The sequence below is a fragment of the Vulpes lagopus genome, chromosome 10 (genome assembly GCF_018345385.1).
Source record: "Vulpes lagopus strain Blue_001 chromosome 10, ASM1834538v1, whole genome shotgun sequence".
NCBI lineage: Eukaryota > Metazoa > Chordata > Mammalia > Carnivora > Canidae > Vulpes > Vulpes lagopus.
In genome coordinates this window covers 58,612,086-58,626,410 of record NC_054833.1, presented here as the reverse complement: position 1 = coordinate 58,626,410, position 14,325 = coordinate 58,612,086, and the positions used below count along the sequence as shown (strand labels likewise).

Here is a 14,325-nt window from a genome sequence, read left to right as displayed (position 1 = left end):
ATTGAGTGTGGAGCTTAGTTTAAAAAGGGGGGACTGAAAAAAATAAAAAGGGGGGCTGACTAGAAGCATAAGTGGGGCAGAGTGAGCACATCCAGAGGCTTCTTTGGCAGGTGGGGAGAGACGCTGTGGTCCATTCAGCCCCTCCTGGGTGCCTCACAGCAGGATGCCATCACGTACAGTGATTTTATATATCCATCTATACATATATATATACATTTAGTACAACAGACCTTTGGTTTCTTCTCCCCACCCCTTTTGCAAACATATACAAAAATATCTGAAGGCTCCTCCTACCCCGTGTTTACAGGCAGCCTTTCAAATCCTCCTTTCCCTTAGTTGGTCAAAAGCTTGCGGGCTGCACACCCTTCAGGAGGGGTGAGGGGACAAGAGCGGGGCTCCCCCTCTGCGGCCTGGGGGAGCAGGTCCTCTCTCCTTGCGTGGGCATATGGCCCTCCAGTTGAGCGAGAGGGCTAAGCCTGCCAGGAGGAGTGAACTGAGGCCTTGGGAGGGTACGGCCTGTCAGGGGTCAAGACGGGACCCCCTTCACCCAGAGTCTATGTGGCAAGAATTCAGAGAAAGTGCCAGAAAGTAGGAGGAGCCCAAGGTGGCAGGAAGCTGTCTTCACCAGTCCTGCTCCCTGACCAAAGAGTCGGCCCTAAGGCCTCTCCTCCCTGCAGCCCCCTTCTCTAGCAAGGGGCGAGAATATTCTGGAGCTGAGGCCGGGTGTGGGTGGGGTGGGCTACAGAGGAGGAAGGGGATGAGTGGCCAGAGTGGTCCACCCTGATGGCCACAGCCTAACCATGACACATAAATAATCCAAGAGTCACACGAGGGGAATGAGGGGGTGCTGAGACCACCCTTCCCTCCGGCTTCCCAGTTCAATCAGGAAGTAACAGGGAAGAGAGGGCGAAAGTGCTGCATAGGAGAGGTCTCCGGTGGGGGGCCGGGGGGGGGGGAACGAGAGCATAGCCCTCCCACCCCTGCCCTGGCCCCTCAGTCATTCTCGTCGTCAGGTCCTAAGTAATCGAGTTCCGTGCTGGGCTTCACCTCCTGCTCTAGAAGAGACGGTGTCCGGCGGAAGTCAGCCGAGATCTGGTCAAAAGTCCGGCCTCGGGTTTCAGGCACTTTTAGGAAGGTGAAGATGAAGAAGGCGAGCAGGAGAACCGCGAACAGAAGGAAGACATAGGGCCCCATGGCCTCCTGGGACAGGTGGAAAAAGAGGTGTTGAGGAAGGGAGGTCCTGGCAGCAGGGGGACTCCATAGACATCTCCACAGGCAGATGGCTCCTCTGTGGGGCAAGGGAGACCCCAGGAACAAGGGAAGAAAGGTATCACCCTCCCCTGGCCTGAGAGCAGTAGCCCTCCGCAGTACAAGTGTGCAGCCGGTAATTCTGGTCCGTTCTGGCACAGTGGGTCTTGAACACCCCTCTCTCAGTAGCCCACATACTTTAGCCCCCTTCCCTCTTTCCATAGTGGTCGAGCAGGTGGTTTTCAGGGTCCACAGGGCCCACCAAAGTGATCCCCAGACAGGAGTGGGGAAAGCAAGTGGGCTGGCTGTGACTTGCTGCCCTCTGGCCTATGGGGTGGGAGTGGGGGACACGGGCCAGGGCACCTACCGCGACATACTGGAAACCCATGCCAATGATGAAGTTGCTTGTCCAGTTGGAGAAGCCAGCCACGGCCATGGCGGCTGGGCGGGGGCCCTGGCTGAACAGCTCGGCCACGATGAACCAGGGAATGGGGCCCGGGCCAATCTCAAAGAAGGCCACAAAGCCAAAGATGGCCACAATGGAGACGTAGCTCATGGCTGGAAGCCGCTCCTGGGGCAGGCAGGGAGGGAAAGGACTTCATGTCATGTCTCTCTGGATCTTAAGTTGCCCTCAGTGCAGAGACCTGAAAACCCCTCCCAGCAGCTCACAGAGGAGCCTGCCACCCTAGGTGACAGCAGGCCTTTCAATGACCAGTTCTGAGTGTTGACCCTCAGCTGGCTGCCCTATTGCCCTCCTCGGGGCACAGGCAATGTTAACACCCTCTTGGATGTTAGGATGGTCAGTGCTCTCTTGGTTCTAAAATTGGGTCCCAGGGGCGCCCAGGGGGCTCAGTGGTTGAGCGTCTGCCTTTGGCTCAGGTTGTGTCCCTCACAAGGATTGAGTCCCGCATCGGGCTCCCCGCATGGAGCCTCCTTCTCCCTCTGCCTGTGGCTCTGCCTCTCTCTCTGTCTCTCTCATGAATGAATCAATCAAATCTTTAAAATAAAATGAAGTTGGGTCCTTAGGAATGATTGTTTCTGAGACTGGACACTGGATCTCCTTCCTGGCTGCCAGAAGTGTGCTAGAGCTTTCTCCTAGAGGGGGCAAGAAGTGCAGCCTGGGACCCTCGGGAGCACACAGGCCAGCCCCAGGATCAAAGGCATATTCCAAGGACACAGCCTCTTGGGGTAGTTCCCATGGGTTGGGCCTTTGGTCCCTTCCCGCTCCCCAGGCCTCACCAGCAGAAGCAGGGCTATGGTCATCAAGATGGCACAGCCACACATTCCTGCCAGGCCCAGGAGATGGAGTGTCCGACGGCCAGCCCGCTCGACCAGGAACACCTGCAGGGAAAGTCAGGGCTTGGCAGGGGCCTCCAGGGCACAGGAAGTGGGAGGGACTGGGAGGGGCAGCCAGGGGATGTGGAGCCAACAGTGGGTGTCAGCAGTTACCGAGACCAAGGTGAAGACTGTGTTGACCACACCAGCTCCTATGGTCGCATAGGCTGGCTGCCCTACCCCTGCCGTCTCGAAGATGCTGGTTGAATAATAGAAAACCTATGGGGGGAGAAGGAGAGGGGATGGTGGGCACGTCCCTTCCTTGCAGCCACAACAAGCCCCACTGACCCCGACTCTGGACAGAGGAGGCTTGCTGCCTTTTCCCCATCTTTGGGGCCGTCCCCCCACCCCTGCCCCACCCCGAGGCTGCCGCCTACATACGGCATTGATGCCTGACAGCTGCTGGCTCAGCTGCAGCACAACGGCGATGACCAGAGGCTGCCGGTGGGTGCGGCTGCCCAGGAGCTGTAGCAGGGACAGGGGCCGCTCCCGCTCCAGCTTCCGCTTCTCCTCCTTCAGCTCAGCCAGTACCCCAGATACATCAGCCCAGCCGGTCAGGCGCTTCAGACCTGCAGGGGAGGAGAGTCAGGGCTGAGAGGACAGAGAGGGCGCCAGGCAGGACAGGAGCTTGCAAGATGGGGTGGAAGCTCACTCTTTCTGGCGGGCCCCTCTAGGTTCCGGATTATGTAGAGGTAGCGAGGGCTCTCTGGGCAGAAGGGCAGCAGGACCAGCTGCAGGAGGGCAGGCAGCACTGTGATGCCCAGGAGGAGTGGCCATAGGGTGGTAGTGCCCAGCATGGACTCTAAGCCCAGCACCTGTGGGAGAAGCATGGGAAAGAGGGCAGGCCACTCAGCCCCGAGCCCTACTCAACCCCCTGCCTAGCCACCCAGAAGGCCAGGCCCAGTCACCTGGGCGATCAGAATGCCAATGACGATGGCCAGTTGGTTGAGTGTCCCCAAGGCGCCCCGCAGGTGAGTGGGGGCGATCTCCCCCACGTACATGGGCACCAGCCCAGATGTGAGCCCTGAGCAGAGGGAAGAAGAGAGGGCTGTGGGCAGCTGGCCACTCCCACCCCCAAGCTCAGTGCTGGTGGAGGACAGCGGGATGCTGGGCAGGGCCATGCTGCCCGTCGGTACCTGAGTAGGCGCCAATGAGGAACCGCCCAAGAATGAGCATCTCGTAGGAGGCAGCAGCATGGGCCAGGCCCATGAGGGCACCCCCCAGCACCGCCAGGACGTTGTTGACCAGCATTGCCCTCTTCCTGAGAGGCAAAGAGCGAGTGGGAGAGTTCGGGTGCCATGCAGCAGCCCCCCTCCTGCCCGGCCCACCCTCACCTGCCAGCCCCATACCTTCCCAGCCACTGAGAGATGATGCCAATGAGGAAGGAGGAGATCATGCCACCCACAGAAAAGATGGCCACTGAGAGAGCCCAGAGAGTGGTGAGGGTGCCCGGTGGAATGGAGCTGGGCCCCTCGGGCCCCTGCCTCCCCAGCCATGTCTCATTGTAGCTCTGTTCAATCACCTGGCGGAGGTGGGGAGACACGGAGCAGTGAACACTTACAGGGACATCCCTGTCTGCTGTCCCCTGCTGTCCCCAGCCCACTGTGCCAGCCGCAAGCCCCTCACCTTCTGTGGCGCATTAATGACTCCGATGTTATAGCCAAACTGCAGGGAGCCGAGCACAGCAGAGAACACGGCAAGGACCAGGGTCCCAGTGACTCGCTGCTGAGGGGGCTCCCCATCCTGGGGGGTCAGAAGCAGAGAGGAGGCAGGTCACACGGAATCAAGATTTCTTTCCTCCATCCCAGGGGCCTGGGCCCAGCCAGAGCCTGAAGATGCTGGGTTCCATCCAACACGTTGGGTGAGGGAAACTGGACCATATTAGGAATCGAGCAAGGATCTCAGTGTAAACAGGAGCCGGAAGCACCCAGTAACCAGGCTTGAAGGGGAAACTGGATGTCTGAGTCCAGCAAGCTGGGAAATCTTTGAGGGCCTTGGCCTCACCATTTCTAGGTGACCTTGGGGGCTGGCTTGGCCTTAAGACTGGAGTTCAGATTTGTGTGACCTTGGCCAAGTCACTTCCCAGCTCTGGAGCTAGGTTTCCTCTGTGTTAAGGGAGGAGGTAGGGGTGGGCGGTATTGCCTGCTTTGTGTAGATGTCTGTGCAAGTGAGAAAAATCAAAACCCAATGCTAAGTGTATTCCTGATGGCACTCGATTCCTAAACCTGCCAGTGCCTTATTGTGGGGGCGTCAGTCTTCTTTCCTCCCCTCTGGGCTTCACTCAGCGCGCCACCGGAGGCCCCCAACAGACTCAAGAGAGGTACTTCTTTCCGAAAAGGACATCGCGGTCATTCCTCCCCGCATTCAGCCCTTGGGGTGGCCTCCCGTGTCTCCGCCCCGGCCTCCCTTCCCCCTCCAGGCTCCGACGACGCAGGGCGCGGAGGTGGGGGGGGGGGGGCTTCTGCCCCGGGAGCGCCGGTGCCCAGGGGATGGGGGCGGTGGCGGCGGTGGCCGCTTGCTGGCGGCACAGACTGTCTCCAAGCGGAAACCTGAGCTGGGGGGTGGGGGTGGGGGCTGCCACTCCCCTCAGCCCCTCCACCAACCGTGGGGCCAAGGGAAAGTTCAGTGTCCTGGAGGACCGCCAGGGGTGGGGGTGGGGGCCCACGGGTGCCTCCGCTCCTCGAAAAACTTCCCGCGAGCTGGGACACACGGGCAGCTCCAGGGGCACAAGAGTGTCCTGGACCTGCTTTCTGCAGCCGGATCCAGGGGGCAGAGTGTCCCCGATCCCCGTGTGCCCCACACTGGAGAAGGGGGCGAGCCCTGGATTTGGGGAATCCCGCGGCTGCCCGTGACCACGGACGGCCCCCCCAGACCCACTCAGCCTCTTCGAAGGATTGGAATCGCACAGTCACGGGTTGTCCAGCCCGGGTATAAATAGCCAGGCCCCCATCCCCCCCTGCCCCCCGCGCCTGCGCAGGGACCGCCCCCTAGCTGACCCCAGCGACGACCCCAGCCCGAGAAAAGTGGCCCTGTGCCCCCGTCCCGCCCCCGCGTGCTGAACCCTACTTCCGAGCCGATCTGCTGGAAGCCCGACGGCATCTTGTCTTAGGGACCCGATGCGCAGGGACCGCGGTTAACAGGGAGGCGACTGCGAGGTCGGCGGCCCGGGCCTGGCGGGCAAAGGGCGCGGGGGCGCCGGGCGTCCTGGAGCGGCGTGCGGAGGGCGAGCCTGGCGGGACCCACTGTCGCGGGCCAAGGATCCAGAGAGCGGCAGGGCTCCGGGGGATCTGGCGGAACCCGGCTGGGGGGAGAGACCCGAAGAGCCCCCGCTGCCCCCACGGGCCACGCCCTTCGCAACACCCATTGGCCAGGAGCCCGCACACCCCAGGAAGCCACGCCCCTCCCCGCTCTCGGGGTTTGGAAATTTAGCACCGGGAGGAGCGGGCCCGCCCTCGAGGCCACGCCTCCCCAGAGATCCCGGGAAGACACGCCCTGCGCGCGCCGGGCCGCCTCCCGCGGCGAAGTTTGGGGACAGGGGTCTCGGGACCCAGGAGGCCCCGCCCCACCTCGAGTGCACAGGGGCTCGGGCCTGCGGAGGCCCCTAGAAGGTCAGGCACGGGGTCTGGGGGGGCGCGGGGTCAGAGAGGAGGGGATGCGGCAGGTCCGCCGGCCCCGGGAAGATTCGCGCGAGGTGGCAGGGGAGCACTGGCCTGGAGTAACCCCCCGCAGCTATTTTTAGCTCCCACGTTGGGAGACGCCAAATGTCAGGTCCCGGGTGTCCCGGCCTGTCCCCGGGCGGGGGAGGGCAGGGCGACGGAGCCTTAAAGGGTCCGAGACACGCTTCCCACGCGGGGCTGGCCCCGGGGCACAAGAGATTCCGTTCCCAGCGTCTTGGGCGTCTGGGCTCGGTGGTCCTCCCTTCGTGTGTCCGTGCTCCGGGCCCTGCCCGTCTGTCCCTTCCCTTACACGCGTTCCCCACGCTGGTTCCTGGGGGCGGCCCGAGAGGCCGCTGCTCACACCAACCACGTCACCAGCCTGAGGTCCCCGAGCTGCCTCGAACGTGCTGGCCGCGTGGACCACTTAGACACGCTCTCTGGAGGCCGCTCCGGGTCTGAGCCTGCAGCGAGGAGGGCGCGACCTAAGAGTTGGCGCGTCCTGAGCGGAGCGCAGCGCCTGGGGCGGCCAACCGGCCTCCGAAGCGCGGGACTGTGGTGCCACCTGGAGGGAGAGCGCAGATCCGCCGCGGATGAGGGCAGAGTCGTAGGGTGAGGGGAGGCATCCCTCCCGGGTCCTCCCCGGCAAGGCTCCCCTACGTGCTCCATCTGGAGCTCGGGATCCCAGGGTTGGGCTGCCACCTGCACCCGGCAGCTCGCGTGCGCCGCACGTGCGAAACTGTTCCTCCTCCTTAGCGTCCTCACACCGGTGGATGTCCCATTGGCCACCCTGTCGCTCCTGTGAGAATACTGGAGGTCGAGCTCCACTCCTCTCCTCTTCCACCCCTGCCCCCCATCCCCACCCTTATCCAGTTGTTAACCGCATCGGCGTGCTGACCTCCTAAGCTCACGTTCATCTGATTTTCTCCACCTGTACGGCTGCCACTTGGATCCAGACCACCATGACCCCCTGCTCCTTCCTTCCCCTTAGGAGGAGGGCTGAGTTCAATGTAAAAAAAAGTTCAACCTCATCACTCTCGCCCCAAAAGTCAATGGTTCTTTGCTGCCCCTACTGTCAAGTTCAAACCCATTGGGGCGCCTGGGGGGCTCAGAGGTTGAGCATCTGTTTTTGGCTCAGGGCATGACCCTGGGGTCCTGGGATCGAGTCCCATATTGGGCTCCCCTCAGGGAGCCTGCTTCTCCCTCTGCCTGTGCCTCTGCCTCTCTCTGTGTGTCTCTCATGAATAAATCAATAAATTTTTTTTTTAGAAAAAACACCCCCAAAACCAGTTCAAACCCCTTTTCAGAGTGACCAAAGCCTCCTGCCTTCCTTGTCCTATCTCTGCCTCACCTTCTAGTTCTACTCAACACCTAACTCCTTATACCCAGAACACACTATGCCATCTCTCTCTTGGACAAAGAGAGATGGCATAGTGCCTCTGATGGACAAAAGCCTCAGGCTGGAATACTGGAGGACTCCTATTCACCCTTCAAAACATGCTCATGCCCTTTGTGAAATCTTTGTTGGCTTCCTCCAGGAGAAAGGAAGAAAGAAAGAAAGAAAGAAAGAAAGAAAGAAAGAAAGAAAGAAAGAGAAAGAAAAGAAAGAAAGTAAAGAAAGAAGAAAGGAAAGAAGAAAAAAGCAAACCATGTGTCCCCAGTGTAGTAGAGTGTCACCATTTCTTTCCAATAGGACAGCCTTGAGAGAAGGTCACTTTGTTTACCGCTATGGACCCAGCACCCAGCCTAGCAGTTGGCACCTAGCAAATGCTGAATGGATGAAATGAGGGGTCTGGTCCTTACAGCCAAGAGAGCAGGTTGGGGGGTGATCACACAACGACCCTTCTAGGGGTTTAACCCCTTCCCCACCCCACCCCCAGAAAAGTAGAATCAAAGAAAGTAAGTCAGAGCTAGAAGTAGATAGATAGGGTAGTTTGGAAGTGATGGGGAAGTAGAAGAGGAAATGAGAGAGAGCAGGAGAGCTGGCAGGGAGGAGGAAGAATGGCCTGGAAGGTGGGAGCGAGGGTGCTGATAGAAGATGGGAAGGGAAGGAGAGGCACAGGATGCAGGGCAGGGAGGGGTGGTGAGGTGAGGACCTTGCCTGGGGTCCGGGGGTGTGGATCTTGCCGAGTGATCCTTGGCTCATTCAATGGAACCAGCTGCAGCCCTTCCTAAACTCTGCCTTCTGCCCCGGGGGGCGGGGGGTGGCCTCATCCCCTTGGGCTTTTGTCTGCCAAGCTCCTGGGACCACTGCCTTCTGCTCAAGGCAGGTAAGAGATTGGCAGGGGCCGGCGGGGGGGGGGGGGGTGGCGGGCAGCAAAGCGGGGGACCCCTACAGGCACACTGGCTCCGGCTCCTACTCCACAGGCCCACTTTGCTTCCAGGTCCTGTAGGGCGACCTTGCTTCTGGACTCCAGCAATGCCGCTGCCCTCCTTGTCTCTGCCTCGTGTTGTCTCTAGATCAGGGTCTTATCTGCAGAGGATCGAATTCACGACACAGTTCTTTGGGCATTGTGTTCTCTGACCTGTGTCTTATTTTATTTTATTTATTTATTGGTAAGATCTTATTCATTTGAGGGAGAGCACACAACGGGGGGGGGGGGGGCAAAGCGAGAGGGATGAGTAGACTCCCCGTCAAGCAGCAAGCCCAACGCAAGGCCAATCCTGGGACCCTGAGATCATGATCTGAGCTGAAGGCAGATGCTTAACTGACTGAACCACCCAGGCATCCCCCTTATTTTTATTTTATTTATTTATTCATGAGAATACACAGAGAGGAAAGAGAGAGAGGCAGAGACACAGGCAGAGGGAGAAGCAAGCTCCATGCAGGAAGCCTGACGTGGGACTCATCCGGGGTCTCCAGGATCACGCCCTGGGCTGTAGGTGGCGCTAAACCGCTGAGCTACCGGGGCTGCCCCTTATTTTTATTTTATTTTGTTTTATTTTTTAAATTTTTTAAAAATGTATTTATGATAGTCACACACACACACACACACACACACACACACACACACACACACACACAGAGGCAGAGACACAGGCAGAGGGAGAAGCAGGCTCCATGCACCGGGAGCCCAACGTGGGATTCGATCCCGGGTCTCCAGGATCGTGCCCTGGGCCAAAGGCAGGCGCTAAACCACTGCGCCACCCAGGGATCCCCTTATTTTTATTTTAAAAGAGATTCTCGGGGATCCCTGGGTGGCCCAGCGGTTTGGTGCCTGCCTTTAGCCCAGGGCGTGATCCTGGAGACCCGGGATCGAATCCCACGTTGGGCTCCCGGTGCATGGAGCCTGCTTCTCCCTCTGCCTCTCTCTCTCTCTGTGACTATCATAAATAAATTAAAATAAAAGGCATTCTCTTTTGGGGTTCTGGGCTGTCTCAGTCAGTGGAGCAGGTAACTCTTAATCTCAGGGTTGTGAGTTCAAGCCTCACATTGGGCATAGAGCTTACTTAAACAAAAACAGGGACACCTGGGTTGCTCAGTGGTTGAGTGCCTTTGGCTCAGGGCATGATCCGGAGTTCCAGGATCGAGGCTTCTGGTGAGGAGCCTGCTTCTCCCTCTGCCTGTGTCTCTGCCCCTCTCTCTCTCTCTCTCTCCCCCTCTGTGTCTATCATGAATAAATAAATAAAATCTTTAAAAAAATAAAAAATACAAAAAACCCCAAAGTAAAAAAGCCTATTTTTAAAAATTTCCGTACCCATTTCCCACTTGATCTCCTGCAAAAGGCAACCAACTCAATGCACATCATGCTTGTTTTTGTTTGAGCTCTTGCAAAAAACATCGTTTGTTTTGGGCACATGGGTGATTCAGTACATTAAGCGTCCAACTCTTGATTTCAGCTCAAGTCATGATCTCAGGGTCATGGGATCGAGCCCCACCTCTGGCTCCCCCGCTCAGCAGGGAGTCTGCTTGGGATTCTCCCTCCCTCTGTCACCTGCCCTCAACTCACACTCACCCTCTCTCCCCCTTCAAATAAATAAATATTTTTTTAAAAATCAGGTGTTTTGTTAGCAACTATTTCTAATTTATGTAAATAGCATCATATGTTTCATTCTGGTCCTCCTTACTGTCAGTAAGCACTGTGGTTTTAAAACCTCAGCCGTAAAAAAAAAATAAATAAAATAAATAAAAAAATAAAACCTCAGCCGTGCTTGGTGACTATCGAATTCGTTGCACGGTACCCCACGGCATCATTCACTCCACGTTTCAGTTGCTTGCAATCCCCACTGTGAGCACCCACGTCGCATCCCCTGCAGTCTCCCACCTGTGACACAGGATGTGGGAACACGCATTCCATACAAGGTTTGTTATGGGCTCCTATGAGAACTTCTTTGGGAGATCCATCTCTGCCTATGCGCATGTCTATTATTATCTCTGTCTGTCTCCACAAGTGGAATTTCTGAGTCATAGGGCATACTTATACCTAATTTGACTCAGTACTACCAGCTTGCTCTGAAGAATGACTGTCCCTGTCTCCACATCCGTCAGCAGGCGACAGTATCCTGCTGCCACTGCGGACTCTCAGCAACAGGCCTGAAGCAGCAGAGGGAAGAGTATGGTCTGGGCTCCCACAGCCTGAGTTTGAGCACCTGCTGGGGCACTTACTGTGCCCTTGGGAAAGTTTCCTGAGCTCTCTGCCTTATTTATCTTATCCTTAAAATGAGAAGGTGAATAATGTAACACTCATAGGGATTTAGAGGACATTGAACTGAATAAGTTTTTTTTGTTTTGTTTTGTTTTAAGATTGTATTTATTTATTCATGAGACACACAGAGAGAGAGGCAGAGACACAGGCAGAAGGAGAAGCAGGCTCACTGCGGGGAGCCTGATGCGGGACTCGATCCCAGGACTCCAGGGTCATGACCTGAGCTGAAGGCAGATGCTCAACTACAAAGCCAACCAGGCGTCCCTGAATAAGGGTGTGTGTGTGTGTGTGTGTGTGTGTGTGTGTGTGTGTGTGAACAGCTTTATTGAGGTGTTGACAAACAATAAACTCCACATGTGTTCAAATGTACAATTTGGTAAGTTTTGACAGATGTCTACACCCATGGAATTGTCATCAAGAGAATGAGCATATTCATCTTCCCCCTGCAAGTTTCCTTGTATCTCTCTGTAATCCCTCCTTACTGCCCTTGCACCCCACCCTAAGCAGCCAGTGCTGTCCTTACAGAACACTTTGCATTTTCTGGAATTTCATGCAAATGGAAACATACAGAATTTACTCTCTCTTTTTAAAAAAGTTATTTATTTTAGAGAGAACAAGAGCACGAGTAAGGGGAGGGGCGGGGGGAGAGAGAAATCGCAGCAGACTACCCATGGAGTGTGGAGCTGATCTCAATCTTGGGCTCCATCCCACCACCCTGAGATCATGACTTGAGCCGAAACCAAGCGTTGTCTGGCCTCTTTCACTTTATGGATTTATTTTGAGATTCATATGTGTGGTTGTGTGTATCAAGAGTTCATTCCTTTTTATTCCTGAAGATTATTGATTCAATTATCAATAGTAGCCAGTCTGGTTACCCATTCACCTGTTGCTGTCATTTGGGTCACTTCCAGTTGTAGGCTCCTATGGATAAAACTGCCAGGACCATTCAGGTACAAGTCTTTGTATGGACACTGTGCTTGCATTACTCTTGGAAAAGAACTAGAACAACTAGATTATATTACAGACATATCTGTAAATTTGTATGAACCTGTTTTCCAAAGTGGTTGTACCATTTTACATTCCCCTCAGCAAGGTGTGAGAATTTCCGCTTCTTCACACTCTCACTAACACTTGGGATGGTAAGGCCTTTAAAAGTCAGAATGGGGGGGCCTGGGTGGCTCAGTCGGTTAAGTTTCTGACTCTTGGGGATCCCTGGGTGGCTCAGCGGTTTGGCGCCTGCCTTTGGCTCAGGGTGTGATCCTGGGGTCCTGGGATCAGGTCCCGCATTGGGCTCCCTGCGTGGAGTCTGCTTCTCCCTCTGCCTGTGTCTCTGCATCTCTCTGTGTGTCTCTCATGAATAAATAAATCAAATCTTAAAAAAAAAAAAAAAAAGGTTCTGACTCTTGATTTAGGCTCAGGCCATGATCTCAGGGGTCATGAAATCAGCCCCACATCTTGTTCCCTGCTGGGCATGCAGTCTACTTAAGGTTCTCTCTCTCTGTCTGCCCCTCACTGCTCACATGCTATCAAAAACTAAAATAAGTAAAATTAAAGAAATAAAATAAGGGATCCTGGGTGGCTCAGTTGCTTGGGCGTCTGCCTTCTGGCTCATGTCATGGTCCTGAGGTTCTGGGATCAAGCCCCTACATGGGGCTCCCTGCTCTGTAGGGAGCCTGCTTCTCCCTCTCCCTCTCCCTCTGCTGCTCCCCCTGCTTGTGTTCTGTCTCCCTCTGGTGGTTAAATAAATAAAATCTTTATAAATGAATAAATGAATGAATGAATGAATGAATGAATGAATAAATAAATAAATAAATAAATACCAGAATGGAGTATGATATTTTAATACAATAAATGAAAATTTCTTTGGATTTGTAATATTTCTCAGTTCAATGGATGAAAGATATGTCTTACTGCAGTTTCATCTGGTAACTCATGGTTTGGAAAATCTGTTGAAACACTTTTTAGCATCCTGGCTTTCTTCTCTTGTAAATGTCCTTGTTGTATACTCTGCTCCTTTTCTCTTGGGAGTTTTTTGTTTTTTAAGATTCTATCTATTTATTCATGAGAGACAGAGAGAGAGAGAGAGAGAGAGAGAGAGAGAGAGAGAGGAAGAGAGGCAGAGACACAGGCAGAGGAAGAAGCAGGCTCTATGCAGGGACCCCGATGTGGGACTCGATCCCAGGTCTCCGGGATCACGCTCTGGGCTGAAGGCGGCGCTAAACCGCTGGGCCACTGGGGCTGCAGTCTTGGGAGTATTTTTCTTGTGACTGGCAAAAAGTTTTTTAAAAATGACATCAGGGGATGCTCAGATGGTTAAGTATCTGCCTTTAGCTCAGGTTATGGTCTCTGGGTCCTGGGACTGAGTCTCATGTGGGGCTCATCAGGGAGCCTGCTTCCCTCTCTCCCTCTGCATCTCCTACTGCTCATGCTGTGTCTCTCTCTCTCTATCTCAAATGAATAAATAAGATCTTTTAAAAAATGACATCTGTCCTTCGTCAGATTTGGTCTTTGCAAATATTTTCTCTCATTCTGTCATCTGCCCCTTAATTATTCTTTGGTGAACTTCAATATAAATCCTTAAATAATAGATTTTCCCCTTATGGTTTGTGATTTGGAAAATTTGCAAATGTTTTGTTCCATCTCTGTACCACAAAACTATTCTACTTTTGCATTTTATTTCAACAACTCTGCAGTTTTAGTCTTCATATTCAGGTGATATTTATTTATTTATTTACTTACTTATTTTTAAGTAACCATTAGGCTACACGTGGGTCTCGAACTCACCATCCCAAGATCAAGATCGTGAGTTCCATATTCTTGGATGCCTGGGTGGCTCAGTGGTCGAACATCTGCCTTCAGCTCAGGTAGTGACCCCGGGGTCCAGGGTTTGAGTCCTGCATCGGGCTCCCCACAGGGAGCCTGCTTCTCCCTCTGCCTGTGTCTCTGCCTCTCTCTATGTGTCTCATGAATAAATAAATAAAATCTCTAAAAAAAAAAAAAAAAAGAAGAAGAAGAAGAAGAAGAGTTGCATACTCTGCCAACAGAGCCAGCTGGGCATGCCTGTATTTGGGTCTTTTAAATCCATCTAGAGTGCTTCCTTGTTTTGTGTGCTAGGGATCCAATTTATTTTTCTCTTACTGAGCCACATTTACCACAAATTCTGATAAAGTGTCTACCTCTGAACTCCTACTGTGTTCCACTGGTGTATCCTTCCTTTCTTGCATGAATACTACACAGTGTTATTGTTGTCATTTTTCATGATGCTTTGTAGCAAGTTTAAATTTCTGGAAGCCCAAGACCTTTCTTGTTACTCTTTCTTTTCAATGGTTATTCACCATTTGTGGTCTCTTACTGCTCCATACAAATTTGAGGGTAAAGTTATTGAGATATATATATATATATATATATATATATATATATATATTATTTTTTTTTAAAGATTT

The 14,325-nt window shown here is 54.1% G+C and overlaps 1 protein-coding gene across 1 annotated transcript; it reads right to left on the bottom strand.

The window, feature by feature from the left end:
- Window positions 1-169: 169 nt before the first annotated feature.
- On the bottom strand, window positions 170-5,926 carry SLC2A4 (solute carrier family 2 member 4). Its single transcript, XM_041772039.1, has 11 exons — window positions 5,650-5,926; window positions 4,210-4,326; window positions 3,933-4,105; window positions 3,720-3,844; window positions 3,492-3,607; window positions 3,236-3,398; window positions 2,965-3,152; window positions 2,698-2,802; window positions 2,488-2,589; window positions 1,616-1,819; window positions 170-1,200 (listed from the first exon to the last, which is right to left on the bottom strand). The coding sequence occupies exons 1-11, from the start codon at window positions 5,680-5,682 to the stop codon at window positions 994-996; spliced, it is 1,533 nt and encodes a 510-aa protein (XP_041627973.1). The 5' UTR covers window positions 5,683-5,926; the 3' UTR covers window positions 170-993.
- Window positions 5,927-14,325: the final 8,399 nt, after the last annotated feature.